The sequence below is a fragment of the Rutidosis leptorrhynchoides genome, chromosome 10, assembly GCF_046630445.1.
Source record: "Rutidosis leptorrhynchoides isolate AG116_Rl617_1_P2 chromosome 10, CSIRO_AGI_Rlap_v1, whole genome shotgun sequence".
Classification (NCBI taxonomy): domain Eukaryota; kingdom Viridiplantae; phylum Streptophyta; class Magnoliopsida; order Asterales; family Asteraceae; genus Rutidosis; species Rutidosis leptorrhynchoides.
In genome coordinates, this window is record NC_092342.1 from 128653004 (window position 1) to 128668991 (window position 15988).

The 15988-nt window shown below is 36.4% G+C and overlaps 1 protein-coding gene across 1 annotated transcript; it reads right to left on the minus strand.

The window, feature by feature from the left end:
- Positions 1-7219: 7219 nt before the first annotated feature.
- On the minus strand, positions 7220-7629 carry LOC139870616 (uncharacterized). Its single transcript, XM_071858398.1, has 2 exons — positions 7440-7629; positions 7220-7371 (listed from the first exon to the last, which is right to left on the minus strand). The coding sequence occupies exons 1-2, from the start codon at positions 7627-7629 to the stop codon at positions 7220-7222; spliced, it is 342 nt and encodes a 113-aa protein (XP_071714499.1).
- Positions 7630-15988: the final 8359 nt, after the last annotated feature.

Below are 15988 nucleotides of genomic sequence, written 5' to 3' on the forward strand. Positions count from 1 at the left end.
CTAGCTGATTTATGGGTCAGTGCCTAGGTACCGCCAAACTGAGGACAGTGCGTATCGATGCCGGTTTAACAACCAGACTAAAAGTCTCATCACAATCAATGCCAACATGTTGACTACGCCCGTTAGCAACGAGACGAGCCTTATACCTGCTCAGATTACCTTCTGCATTATACTTGTGCTTAAAGAGCCACATGGAGCGAACTATGTTGTTGTCCGATGGGCTAGGCACAAGTTTCCAAGTACTATTGGTAATTAAAGCATTATATTCATCAGTCATAGCTTGTTTCCAATTAGGGTCATGAAGGGCATCCGAGTAAGTGCGTGGTATAGGAGATATGACAGAGGTGTGTAGGTTAAGTCGCTGAACGGGTTTAGTGATTCCAACACGGACGCGAGTGACCATGGGGTGAGTAGAGTGTGATGATGTAGCCTCGGTAGGAGGAGGCTGTGTCTCCGGGAGAGGATTAGGTAAAGGAATGTGGGTGGTAGCCTCATTAGGAGGAGGATGTGTCTCTGGGGAATGATTAAACGGGGAAGAAGTAGCGGTAGCCTCATTAGGAGGAAGCTGTGTCCCCGTAGCAGGATTGGAAGGGGTGTCATAAGATGGAAGGTGAAAAGATCGAGAGAATAGATTTGGTGGAGGGTCCAGGAAATCATAAGAAGGTGCCTGCGTAGGTGTCATAGAACCGAATGGGAATGAAGTCTCATCAAAGGTGACGTGACGGGAGAGGATGATTCTATTAGTGGTTAGATCAAGACAACGGTATCCGCGGTGATTGGAGGGATAACCGAGAAAGATACATGGAGTAGACCGGGGAGCAAGTTTGTGAGTGGTAGTAAGATGAGGATAGCAAAGGCAACCGAAAACGCGAAGAGTGGTGTAGTTAGGTTTTTGCTTGAAAAGACGAGAATGTGGGATTTCATGATTGATGGCAGAAGAAGGAAGAATATTTAGAAGGTAGGCAGCCATGTGAAGAGCTTCCACCCAGTAAGTAGGCGGGAGATGAGCTTGAAAAAGGAGTGTGCGGATTAAGTTGTTAATGGTGCGAAGTATGCGTTCAGACTTTCCGTTTTGCTGAGAAGTGTGAGGGCAGGAAAAACGAAATTGAATGCAATTTGATTGCATAAGTTGGTGGAAGGAAGTGTTATCGAATTCGCCGCCGTTATCACATTGAAAAGCTTTGATTTCTTGGTTAAATTGAGTGCGGACAAATGTACGAAATTTTATGAATGTGGTAAGTGCGTCAGATTTATTGCGTAACGGAAAGACCCATACATAATGCGAAAAATGATCAAGAAATATAATATAATATTTTAAACCGCTAAGACTAGAGATAGGAGATGTCCATAAATCCGAATGAATAATATCAAAGGTAGCATTAACATTAGAACTAGAAACAGAAAAAGGGAGTCGAACGTGTTTGCCAAGCTGACAGGCATGGCAAAGAATAGGGGACGACGATTTATTACAAATAATATCTTTATTAGAAAGGAGTCTTCGAAAAACATCATGCCCGGGGTGTCCGAGACGCTGATGCCATGTAACTGGACTGGTGAGAAGAGCCTGCTGAGAAGAGTGAGCGGTGGGTGATGTAAGTGGATAAAGATCCCCGGTGCTATCACATCGGAGAAGCAGACGGCACGTCAAATAATCTTTTACGGAAAAACCAAAAGGATCAAATTCAACGGAAACTAGATTATCACGGGTAAATTGACGGACAGATATAAAGTTTTTAATGATGTTAGGGGTTACAAGTACATTATTTAAATGTAACGGTCGGTGGACATTGGGTAACAAGCTATGGCCGGTGTTAGTGACGGGAATGGTGTTCCCGTTACCAACGGCTACGGATGAATATTTGCAATTATTATAAATCGTACCGAGATTATTAATATATGAAGTAAGATGTGAAGACGCACCCGTGTCCATGTGTCACCCGGCACCACCATAATCGGAATGGTCTATGTAAGAGCATTGGGCCTGCTGTTGGGCGCCTACTGTTGAGCCTGTTGGGCTTGTTGTTGGGCCAAAACTTGAGCCTGCGATTGAATTATACTCATCAGAAGATTGGTGGTGTCAGCGTCATCCATCAGGGCAATCAATTAAATAATTGATATTTAGACAAACAATCACCAATTAATAAATAATTGATTTGCAAATAAATAATAAACAAATCGTAGCTTTAGTCTGTATGATTTTTGATGTAGCAAAATCAAAATTTCTTTCCCATGTGACAAGGAGACATAGGATGCCGTGAAGGATATTGTGGATATATGTTCACCAATTGACATATAGATTAAGTCGGTGAGGGAAAAAAAAATCGAACAATCAATTCAGCGATTGTGGCTTTTCTTTTTCTTTTCAGCGATTGAAATATATGTTCTTTTTGTTTGCTTATTTTTTTTTTTTTTTTTTTTTTTTCCGAGAGGTGGTAGCTTTAAAGAGAATATAGATAGAAATTGGATTTATTTGTTTGTGTACATGAAAGGTGAAGATGACAAAGATTGCTACTGCCAATTTTTCTATGCAGCGTGCACGGTTGTAGGGTTTAGTTTAGGCAACTGATACCATGTTAAACAAGGGTAGCACAGTATTATTGCTTGATTCATTTGATTGAGAATACATGTCATTATATAGGCTAGCCCTAGCAACTATAAGTGGGCCAAACCCATTACAATATATAAGATGGGCTAATATAATCTATATGCTAACAATTACTATTGTATTACACAAATATATGAAACAAACTATAAACTATGAAGTTTTATGAAGCCTTTTATTTATTACTCCGTATCATTTTGGTTTTAATTAACATGAATTAATCAAATAACAGATAGTTCTTGAAACACGAAAAACATAACAAATAATAGGAGAGTTGCTAGTACTCCATGCTGAATTTTGAAAACTAACGCAAGCTTTAATTAATACAGTTAAAATAATATCATCTATACAGTTTAAACGAGCAGTGTTTATACACAAGTTAAAAGCTAGTATATGCACATACGTAACTACACATTTGCAAACAAAATTGCAAATATTGTTGTATAGAGAAACTTGATATACATAGTTACATACCGTATTTGATGTTTCATCCATGATTCCATGATGTTTATAATTTCAGAAGGTGAAGGCATTGAACCAATGTATCCAACAAGCTCATTAAACTTGAAAATAAAACACACTGATTAATTTAAATTTAACATTATGTAAATTCGGTACCATTCGGTACTATACCGAAAATACCGGTACCGATATCGGTACCGAACCGGTACCGTTTTATTTATTCGGTTCGGTATTCGGTTCTTGATTTTGGACAATTTCGGTTTTGGTACTTTCGGTTTCGGTACGGTTTAGTTCGGTACCCGTACCAATCTCATCCCTAGTCAAAGTTAACTCCTATATATAATTCTTATATGTACCTTAACGATAGTTCTAAAGATTCATTATGTTAAATCATCTAGGATATATACTTGTACTAATCGAAACAAAAACATTTAATTTTGATATGCAAACAAAAACATTTAATCAATATCTTATTTCAAGAGAATCGTTCTCATCGGTGAGTTCAAGTCCAAAACCAAGCGCAACACAGGATGGTGGCCGATAGCCACCACAACTATAACAAAACGCATGTTTTATACGATTGATTGACATGGACGAAATGATTGATCGGACCCGAACTATAGAGAAACCTTAAAGCTATGAATCAATAAAAACTTTGTAGTCAAACTTGTTAGAAATAGGGTATGTAAACAGATAATTTGGATATTTCTAGAATCGTGAAACACTTTCCTAATTGAATATTCCGACCCTCCTTGTCTCGGGTTACACGAAATTTCAATTGGGATAAGACTAGAAATGCAAATTGTTTCCAGACAAGAAGAATGCGATTTAGTGTATAGATTTTTGTGTATGTTTCTGTGTGAAATTGAAAAGAGAATGAAAGCAGTTTTCCAAACTGACGATATAAAACAGTTTAAGGCGGTTATCATTTGAATGGTTATGACGGTAGAAAGGAGCGGTTATCATTTGAGCTCTGCCCCTTGGACCCCACCAAGGGCACTGCCCCTTGGACCCCGCAAGGGGGCGCAACCCTCTTGACCCCGTCATTACCGTGCGCCAGTGTCTAGTTCACTCTTATGGGCGTGCACTCCGCACTCACCGAACCCATATTAAGTATCACTAGTCAACTCCTGCTTTCTAGTAAATCACAATCAGCTAAAATGATAGTTGGATGACACTAAAATCACCAACAAAACTGTAGACAGATTCATTCATGCGAATTGGAATTGCATACATCCATGCTTCCCAATAAACCACGTGATCTTCAATTAACCAAACCACGTGCCTTGCACGTGAAATTCATAACAATCTCCTCTTTTTGAAAAAACTAGTTGTGGCGCCCTCGCGATGCGGCGGAAGAACGTTAGCTAAATTCGATTATGAAAAGTATAAAAAAAAATAGAAGCAAATGACATAAACTGAAATGGGAAAAAAAAAAAAACTCAAAGTATAAAAAAAATCAAATAATAACAATAACATAAAAATAACAATTATATTAATAGTAGCAACATTAACGATTTGTAATAAGTGAAAAGTTATGTGGTTGATTATTAGTAAATGGAACGTTATGTGTTTGATTTCTAATAAACGTAAAGTTAAACCATAATGATAATAATGGTTGTGGTTGAATTACGGAAGATTGAAAGTTTGTTGTAAAATTATAGAAACCATAAAGTTCACTATTTATAAGGTTTTACCTTTTAGTAAATAGGTATAATATAATTATGTGGTCGATTTATGGTGAATGAGAGGTTTTATGTTTAAATTATAAAATGTGAAAAGTTTGTGATAAGTTTATAAAAACTATAAAGTTAACTATTATAAAAGGTGTGGTTGAATTTAAAAAAAAAAAATTGTTGTAATTTTGTAAACCTTATGAACTTCACTATTCATTTTCCCTATTACTTTTGGATATATAGAATATATAATAATAATAATAATAATAATAATAATAATAATAATAATAATAATAATAATAATAATAATAATAATAATAATAATAATAATAAAATAATAATTAATAGTTATTAGATAGTAAAAATTGTGTGGCGGGTTTATAATGAATGAGAGGTTTTGTGTGTGAGAAGTTTGTAGTAAGTTTGTGAAAACTATAAAGTTAAATGTTAGTTAGGGTGAGGTTGAATTGTAAAAAAAGAAAAGTTTGTTGTAAGTTTGTAAAGTCTATTAAGTTTACTATTCATTTGGACTTTCTCATTTAGATATATAGATATAATAATAATAATAATAATAATAATAATAATAATAAAATAATAATTAATAGTTATTAGATAGTAAAAATTGTGTGGCGGGTTTATAATGAATGAGAGGTTTTGTGTGTGAGAAGTTTGTGGTAAGTTTGTGAAAACTATAAAGTTAAATGTTAGTTAGGGTGATGTTGAATTGTAAAAAAAGAAAAGTTTGTTGTAAGTTTGTAAAGTCTATTAAGCTTACTATTCATTTGGACTTTCTCATTTAGATATATAGATATAATAATAATAATAAAATAATAATTAATAGTTATTAGATAGTAAAAATTGTGTGGCGGGTTTATAATGAATGAGAGGTTTTGTGTGTGAGAAGTTTGTGATTAGTTTGTGAAAACTATAAAGTTAAGTGTTAGTTAGGGTGAGGTTGAATTGTAAAAAAAAAAAGTTTGTTGTAAGTTTGTAAAGCCTATTAAGTTTACTATTCATTTGGGCTTTCTCGTTTAGATATGTAGATATAATAATTGTCCTCGAGCGTCAAATAAAAAGTATTGTAGAATTTGGAAAACGTTAGATCATTTCTTCTAGAATCTCCCATGTTGCATCTTCAATTGAACAAGTGGATACACCACCGGTCTGTTGTGCCATTTAACCAATTTACGCTTCAAAAATTCCATACAAACCGGTGTAATTAATCCTTGGCCATTGATATTTGGTAACTGGCCCATAACTGTGTGTAACTTTAATTGTTAAACATAAAATACCGAATGAATTTTGCTTTGAAGTGGCAAATTCAATTGATATGCAACTTGACCAACACCTTGAAAATGACCATAATAATTAAGTGACAGCTTGTTATGTATATATATTTTTCTGTACAACTGGGATTTAATTAAAAAGACTCGAACCTCACTAGCAAGGAACTAGATGAGGCGCTCAAAGAAAAAAGAAAAAAAACAAAAAAAACAAAAAAACAAAAACAAAAACAAAAACAAAAAGCAAAAACAAAAGAAAAAGTTACAACGGATTACATAAAGAAGAATACCACGATATCAACTTTATGCCCCTATTACAAATCCAAAAATAAGAAAAAGTACGAATATTATCAAAAATCTCTTTCTTTTTGATCGATGCAGGATCAATAATCATACAATTCCTAGATCGCCAAAGCATCCATAAACTTGCTGCAAAAATCACGAACAAAATTCCTTTTTTCCGTTGACATGTTGTAAGATTGCATCCAATTGAGAATTTGAGAATATGAGTCGAAAAGAGGCAGATTGATTCCACACCAAACACGTATCTTGTGCCATATAGTAATCGTCAAATCACACTCAAAAAGAATAAGATCTATTGTTTCATACTGATTCGAACAAACTGGGCACATTAACGAATCCATAACAACACCTCTAGTTGCAAGAAGATCTCGAGTTGGAAGCTGATTACGAGAGACCCTCCAAATAAATACATTAACTTTACGTGGAACTGTTTTACACCAAAACGTTTTTGGGTTTGATGAAGGAAGTAACACATTATCATTGATAACTCTTGCGCTCTTTACCGAGAAAAATCTTGTTCCATCTAAATTCCAATAGCATCAGTTAGCAACTGTAACTCACCCAAATTTCTTGGCCAATATCGGTTCTATTCCAATGCCAAACTCACTCGCCATTAACGTATTTATCACTAAGCACACAATATCAGTTTCTAGGTGGAAAAGAAGATTAAATATTTTTGCCAATACCTCTAAAGGTTCGATGCATCCTTCCAAAATCTTATCAATGTACCATTTCCTACCCATTTGCGAATACCATCATTAACAATAATATTCTTATCATGAATGTATGTTGCGACACTTACAAACGAATTTGATCTTGCACTTATCTACAAAAGAATCACGTCCATGAATTGCCGAAATGAGTTTAGCCCATAACAAATCCGGATTAGTTAACTATCTCCATTTCCATTTGTGTAAGAGAGCCAAATTAAAAGCATTTAAACTTCCAATTTCAAGTCCACCATGATCTTTCGAGGCAATAACTTGATCCCATGGTAACTTCCTTTTAGCTTGAGTACCTCCCCCAAAAAGATGTAGCTCGCATGCTTTCAAGAGTATTCAAAAATCGTCTTCGGTCATTTGAAAAGAGACATGAAATAAACACCAATACTACCAAGAACCGATTTTATCAATGTCAAACGTCCACCGATAGATAGAAGAGAAGCATTCCACACCGATAATCGTTTCCTAAATCGATCCACCAGCACCTTCCAATAATCGATTCTTTTCATATTCGCTCCCAACGGAAATCCCAAGTAACTAAATGGGAGAAGTCCATATATACAACCTGTGAAAGTAGCCATTTGGTTGAGTTCAACATCATCAACATTGATGCCATATACTTGCCAAATCGTGATATAACGTGTCTTAATGGTTGTAACTTCACGTATATATCTTCATTCTCTCTTGCGCCTTTAAGATGAAACTTAAGATTAGAAAGAGGTTGTTCTCGTGCCAATAGCGACTACTTCAACTCGACTATCACCACTTGTGTATGTAATTGGAGTTGCAAGAGGTTGGTCATAAAGTACTTCAAAAGGAGTGGAATGAATAATTAGTTGCATTCATTTAGGATCTCTCTTCTCTCTAATTAGAAAACTATTATGATGCCATTTAAAATGTTAAAAATACACTTGTCAAAATTCTAACCTTAGATCAGTTTTTTATATTTTAATCTCAGCCATTTAATATCCTCATGGCGTCATTAAGAATTATAGTCTGCAGTTAGTAATGCTAATTACCCTGTTGCCCTAAGATGTTACGAGCAACCGTGCACATGTCTCCTTCACACCACTTCAAAAATACATTAAATCATTTACAAAGTAGAAAACGATCAGAAATCACGAACATAAAACGACCAGACCTCACTTCGATTGAAGTATATCTGATCGTGAAATTAGGGTTCGTATAAAGTCAACATCTTCATCAAATTAGGGTTTTTGCTGATTTATTTCTTATTGACGAAGGCGGAAGCGATGATATGTATGAAATAAGTTTTGAGATATTTTATTTCTAATTTTTGGTTTGTATCATTGATTAGGGTTAGTATCATTGTTTTTGATTTAAGCCTTAGATTTATCTCTTTGATTTCGATATATGATTAAATGTATTATAATTGGATGATTTTAACTAGTAGGTTTATCTCTTTGATTTTTAATAGAAGATCTTATCAAGGATAACAAGGAACTAAGGCCCCGTTTGGCTCGCTGAATCCCTAAGGAATTTGATGGAATTGGAATTGAATTCCATAGACTGCTCCGTTTGGTTGACATATTTTGGAAGGAAACAAATTCCTTGGATCTTGAGATTCATTCATCTATGGAATGTTCATTCCTTCAAGATGTTGATGGATTTGAATTACTTCAAACATTGAATTTTTCGGGTCGCGACTCCCGAGCGCCTTTTTGGCCCTCTTTATCGGGGCACGTTTTCAGAGAGCGTTTCGGCGCGCGTTATCGAGGCGCGGTTTCTGAGCGCGTTTCCAGGGAGCGTTTTCCACGCTCGTTTTTGGGTCGCGTTTTCGGGTCCCATTTTTTCATGACGCGTTATCATGGCGCGTTTTCGAGACATTTTTTCGCGGATCGTTTTCGGCGCGTTTTTCTGGCACACTTTTAGGGGCGTTTTCAAACGTGTGTTTTCGGGGCGCGTTTTCGGCGAGCAATTTCGATGCGCTTATTCAGCGAGCTTTTTCGAAAAGCATTTTCGGGGCGTGTTTTTCCGACACGTTTTCGGGGGACGTTTTCGAGTCACTTTTACGGTGCGCGTTTTCGTATCGCCTTTTCGAAGCGCGTTTTCGGGGCGTGTTTCCAGCTCCAGTTTCCGTGGCGAGTTTCCGGGGCGCGTTTTCGCAGGTCGTCCGGAAACGCTCGTTTTGGCAAGGATCCGGAAACGCACGTGTTCGCAGGGAACCCGGAAACGCGCGTTTTCGCAGCGCGCCCGGAATCGCGCGTTTTCGCACCGCGCCCGGAAACTCGCTTTTTCGCAGCGCGTCCGGAAACACGCGTTTTCGCAGGGCGTCCTTAAACGCGCGTTTTCAGGGCGCCCGAAAACGCGCGTTTTCGCACCGCGCCCGGAAACGCGCGTTTTCGCCTTGCGCCCGGAAACGAGCGTTTTCGCAGGGCGCCCGGAAAAGCGCGTTTTCGCAGGGCGCCCGGAAACGCGCGTATTCGCATGGCGCCCGGAAACTCGCGTTTTCGCACCCGCCCGGAAACTCGCGTTTTAGTAGCGCGCCCGGAAATGCGCGTTTTCGCAGCGCGCCCGGAAACGCGCGATTTCGCAGGGAACCCAGAAACGCGCGTTTTCGCAGGCGCCCGAAAACGCGCGTTTTCACACCCGCCCGGAAGCGCGCGTTCCCGCAGCGCGTCCGGAAACCCGCGTTCTTGCACTGAGTCCGGAAGCGCGCGTTTCTGGATCCCCTACTGAAACGCGCGCTTTCGCAGGGCGTCCGGAAACGCGGATTTCCGGATCCCCTGCAAAAACGCGCGTTTTCGCAGCGCGTCTTGAAAAACACATTTTATCAGCGCATACGATGAAATGTCCCGTTCATATTGATTATAAACGTTCCATATTAATTGATTTCGCTGCGAGGTTTTGACCTCTATATGAGACGTTTTTCAAAGACTGCATTCATTTTTAAAACAACCATAACCTTTATTTTATCGATAAAGGTTTAAAAAGTATTACGTAGATTATCAAATAATGATAATCTAAAATATACCGTTTACACACGACCATTACATAATGGTTTACAATAAGAATATATTACATCAAAAATAAGTTTCTTGAATGCAGTTTTTACATAATATCATACAAGCATGGACTCCAAATCTTGTCCTTATTTTAGTATGCAACAGCGAAACCTCTTAATAATCACCTGAGAATAAACATGCTTAAAACGTCAACAAAAAATGTTGGTGAGTTATAGGTTTAACCTATATATTATCAAATCATAATAATAGACCATAAGATTTCATATTTCAATATACATCCCATACATAGAGATAAAATTCATTCATATGGTGAACACCTGGTAACCGACATTAACAAGATGCATATAGAATATCCCCATCATTCCGGGACACCCATCAGATATGATAATTTCGAAGTACTAAAGCATTTCAAATTCCAGAATGGGGTTTGTTGGGCCCGATAGATCTATCTTTAGGATTAGCGTCAATTTGGGGGTCTGTTCCCAAATTCTTAGGCTACCAAGCTAAAAAGGGGCATATTCGGCTTCGATCATTCACCCATATAATGTAGTTTCATTTACTTGTGTCTATTTCGTAAAACATTTATAAAATTGCATGTATTCTCATCCCAAAATATTAGATTTTAAAAGTGGGACTATAACTCACTTTCACAGATTTTTACTTCGTCGGGAAGTAAGACTTGGCCACTGGTCGATTCACGAACCTATAACAAATATGTACATATATATCAAAGTATGTTCAAAATATATTTACAATATTTTTAATACGTTTTACTGTTTTAAGTTTATTAAGTCAGTTGTCCTCGTTAGTAACCTACAACTAGTTGTCCATAGTTAGATGTACAGAAATAAATCGATATATATTATCTTGAATCAATCCACGACCCAGTGTATACACGTCTCAGGCTAGATCACAACTCAAAGTATATATATTTTTGGAATCAACCTCAACCCTGTATAGATAACTCCAACATTACTGCATATAGAGTGTCTATGGTTGTTCCAAATAATATATATAGATGGGTCGATATGATATGTCAAAACATTTGCATACGTGTCTATGGTATCCCAAGATTACATAATATATTAGAATACATGTATAATACAATATAAGTTAGCTAGGATATGATTTGTATAGAATTGTTACAATATTTCCCGTAGCTACAACAATCAAAAAATATCCAATCTTGTTTTACCCATAACTTCTTCGTTTTAAATCCGTTTTGAGTGAATTAAATTGCTATGGTTTCATATTGAACTCTATTTTATGAATCAAAACAGAAAAAGTATAAGTTTATAGTCAGAAATATAAGTTACAAGTCGTTTTTGTAAGAGGTAGTCATTTCAGTCGAAAGAACGACGTCTTGATGACCATTTTGAAAAAACATACTTCCACTTTGAGTTTAACCATGATTTTTAGATATAGTTTCATGTTCATAAGAAAAATCATTTTTCCAGAAGAACAACTTTTAAATCAAAGTTTATCATAGTTTTTAATTATCAAACCCAAAACAGCCCGAGGTGTTACTACGACGGCGTATGTCCGTTTTTACGGTGTTTTTCGTGTTTCCAAGTTCTAAATCATTAAGTTAGCATATCATATAAATATAGAACATGTGTTTAGTTGATTTTAAAAGTCAAGTTAGAAGGATTAACTTTATTTGCAAACAGGTTTAAAATTAACTAAACTATGTTCTAGTGATTACAAGTTTAAATCTTCGAATAATATCGTTTTATATGTATGAATCGAATGATTTTATGAATATCATTACTAACTTAATTTTAGTAGGTAAACCTACTGGAAAAGAAAAAAATAGATCTAGCTTTAAAGGATCCTTGGATGGCTTGAAAGTTCTTGAAGCAGAATCATGACACGAAAACAAGTTCAAGTAAGATTTCCACTCAAAATAAGATTGTTATAGTTATAGAAATTGAATCAAAGTTTGAATATGAGTATTACCTTGTATTAGAAAGATATCTTACTGTAAATAAGAAAGATTTCTTGAGGTTGGATGATCACTTTACAAGATTGGAAGTAAGCTAGCAAACTTGGAAGTATTCTTGATTTTATGAAACTAGAACTTATAGAATTTATGAAGAACACTTAGAACTTGAAGATAGAACTTGAGAGAGATCAATTAGATGAAGAAAATTAAAGAATGAAAGTGTTTGTAGGTGTTTTTGGTTGTTGGTATATGGATTAGATATAAAGGATGTGTAATTTTGTTTACTTGTAAATAAGTCATGAATGATTGCTAATATTTTTGTAATTTTATGAGATATTTCATGCTAGTTGCCAAATGATGGTTCCCACATGTGTTTGGTGACTCACATGGGCTGCTAAGAGCTGATCATTGGAGTGTATATACCAATAGTATATACATCTAAAAGCTATGTATTGTACGAGTATGAATACGGGTGCATACGAGTAGAATTGTTGATGAAACTGGACGAGGATGTAATTGTAAGCATTTTTGTTAAGTAGAAATATTTTGATAAGTGTCTTAAAGTCTTTCAAAAGTGTATGAATACATATTAAAATACTACATGTATATACATTTTAACTGAGTCGCTAAATCATCGTTAGTCGTTACATGTAAATGTTGTTTTGAAGCCTTTAGGTTAACGATCCTGTTAAGTGTTGTTAACCCATTGTTTATTATATCAAATGAGATGTTAAATTATTAAATTATCTTGATACTATGATGTATTAATATATCTTAATATGATACATATACAATTAAATGTCGTTACAACGATAATCGTTACATATATGCCTCGTTTCGAAATCCTTAAGTTAGTAGTCTTGTTTTTACATATGTAGTTCATTGTTAATATACTTAATGATATGTTTACTTATAATAATACCATGTTAACTATATATATCCATATATATAACATCATATAGTTTTTACAAGTTTTAACGTTCATGAATCACCGGTCAACTTGGGTGGTCAATTGTCTATATGAAATCTATTTCACTTAATCAAGTCTTAAAAAGTTTGATTGCTTAGCATGTTGGAAATACTTAATCATGTAAATAAAAATTTCATTTAATATATATAAACATGGAAAAGTTCGGGTCACTACAGTACCTACCCGTTAAATAAATTTCGTCCCGAAATTTTAAGCAGTTGGAGGTGTTGACATATCTTCTGGAAATAAGTGCGGGTACTTCTTCTTCATCTGATCTTCTCATTCCCAGGTGAACTCGGGTCCTCTACAAGCATTTCATTGAACCTTAACAATTGGTATCTTGTTTCGCTTAAGTCTTTTAACCTCACGATCCATTATTTCGACGGGTTCTTCGACGAATTGAAGTTTTTCGTTGATTTGGATTTCGTCTAACGGAATAGTGAGATCTTCTTTAGCAAAGCATTTCTTCAAATTTGAGACGTGGAAAGTGTTATGTACAGTCGCGAGTTGTTGTGGTAATTCAAGTCGGTAAGCAACTGGTCCGACACGATCAATAATCTTGAATGGTCCAATATACCTTGGATTTAATTTCCCCGTTTACCAAATCGAACAACGCCTTTCCAAGGTACAACTTTAAGCATGACCATCTCTCCAATTTCAAATTCTATATCTTTTCTTTTAATGTCGGCGAAGCTCTTTTGTCGACTTTGGGCGGTTTTCAACCGTTGTTGAATTTGGATGATCTTCTCGGTAGTTTCTTGTATTATCTCCGGACCCGTAATCTGTCTATCCCCCACTTCACTCCAACAAATCGGAGACCTTCACTTTCTACCATAAAGTGCTTCAAACGGCGCCATCTCAATGCTTGAATGGTAGCTGTTGTTGTAGGAAAATTCTGCTGACGGAAGGTGTCGATCCCAACTTTTTCCGAAATCAATAACACATTCTCGTAGCATTTCTTTAAGCATTTGTATCGTCCTTTCGCTCTGCCCATTAGTTTGTGGATGATAGGCAGTACTCATATCTAGACGAGTTCCTAATGCTTGCTGTAATGTCTGCCAGAATCTTGAAATAAATCTGCCATCCCTATCAGAGATAATAGAGATTGGTATTCCATGTCTGGAGACGACTTCCTTCAAATACAGTCGTGCTAACTTCTCCATCTTGTCATCTTCTCTTATTGGCAGGAAGTGTGCTGATTTGGTGAGACGATCAACTATTACCCAAATAGTATCAAAACCATTTGCAGTCCTTGGCAATTTAGTGATGAAATCTATGGTAATGTTTTCCCATTTCCATTCCGGGATTTTGGGTTGTTGAAGTAGACCTGATGGTTTTTGATGCTCAGCTTTGACCTTAGAACACGTCAAACATTCTCCTACATATTTAGCAACATCGGCTTTCATACATGGCCACCAAAAATGTTTCTTAAGATCCTTGTACATCTTTCCCGTTCCAGGATGTATTGAGTATCTGGTTTTATGAGCTTCTCTAAGTATCATTTCTCTCATATCTCCAAATTTTGGTACCCAAATTCTTTCAGCCCTATACCGGGTTCCGTCTTCCCGAATATTAAGATGCTTCTCCGATCCTTTGGGTATTTCATCCCTTAAGTTTCCCTCTTTTAAAACTCCTTGTTGCGCCTCCTTTATTTGAGTAGTAAGGTTAGTGTGAATCATTATATTCATAGTTTTTACTCTAATAGGTTCTCTGTCCTTTCTGCTCAAGGCATCGGCTACCACATTTGCCTTCCCTGGGTGGTAACGAATCTCAAAGTCGTAATCATTCAACAATTCAATCCATCTGCGTTGCCTCATGTTCAGTTGTTTCTGATTAAATATGTGTTGAAGACTTTTGTGGTCGGTATATATAATACTTTTGAACCCATATAAGTAGTGCCTCCAAGTATTTAATGCAAAAACAACCGCGCCTAATTCCAAATCATGCGTCGTATAATTCTGCTCGTGAATCTTCAATTGTCTAGACGCATAAGCAATTACTTTCGTTCGTTTCATTAATACACAACCGAGACCTTGCTTTGAGGCGTCACAATATATCACAAAATCATCATTCCCTTCAGGTAATGACAATATAGGTGCTGTAGTTAACTTTTTCTTCAACAATTGAAACGCTTTTTCTTGTTCATCCTTTCATTCAAATTTCCTCCCTTTATGCGTTAATGCAGTCAAGGGTTTTGCTATTTTGGAAAAATCTTGGATGAATCTCCTGTAATAACCAGCTAGCCCTAAAAATTGGCGTATGTGTTTCGGAGTTTTCGGGGTTTCCCACTTTTCAACGGTTTCAATCTTTGCTGGATCCACTTGAATACCTTCTTTGTTCACTATATGACCGAGGAATTGCACTTCTTCCAACCAAAATGCACACTTTGAAAACTTAGCGTACAGTTTTTCTTTTCTTAACAACTCTAGCACTTTTCTCAAATGTTCTTCATGCTCTTGGTCATTCTTTGAGTAAATAAGTATGTCATCGATGAAAACAATGACAAACTTGCCAAGGTATGGTCCACACACTCGGTACATGAGGTCCATGAACACAGCTGGTGCGTTAGTCAACCCAAACATAATAACCATAAACTCGTAATGACCGTAACGCGTCCTAAAAGAAGTCTTTGGAATATCATCCTCCTTCACCCGCATTTGATGATACCCAGAACGTAAATTAATCTTCGAATAAACTGACGAGCCTTGTAGTTGATCAAATAAGTCGTCGATTCTCGGTAGTAGGTAACGGTTCTTTATGGTAAGTTTGTTCAACTCTCGGTAGTCGATACACAACCTAAATGTACCATCCTTCTTCTTGACAAACAAAACAGGAGCTCCCTATGGTGATGTGCTTGGTCGAATGAAACCACGCTCTAAAAGTTCCTGTAACTGACTTTGTAATTCTTTCATTTCGCTGGGTGCGAGTCTGTATGGATCACGAGCTATTGGTGCAGCTCCTGGTACAAGGTCTATTTGAAATTCAACGGATCGATGTGGGGGTAATCCCGGTAATTCTTTCGGAAATACATCGGGAAA

Excerpts from the sequence above, each read along its gene's own strand:
- LOC139870616 (XM_071858398.1), bottom strand. The coding sequence starts at position 7,629 with ATGGCTACTTTCACAGGTTGTATATATGGACTTCTCCCATTTAGTTAC. Across the intron at positions 7,372-7,439 it reads ATTGATAAAATCGGTTCTTG|CATGCGAGCTACATCTTTTT; the intron begins GTAGTATTGGTG and ends TACTCTTGAAAG.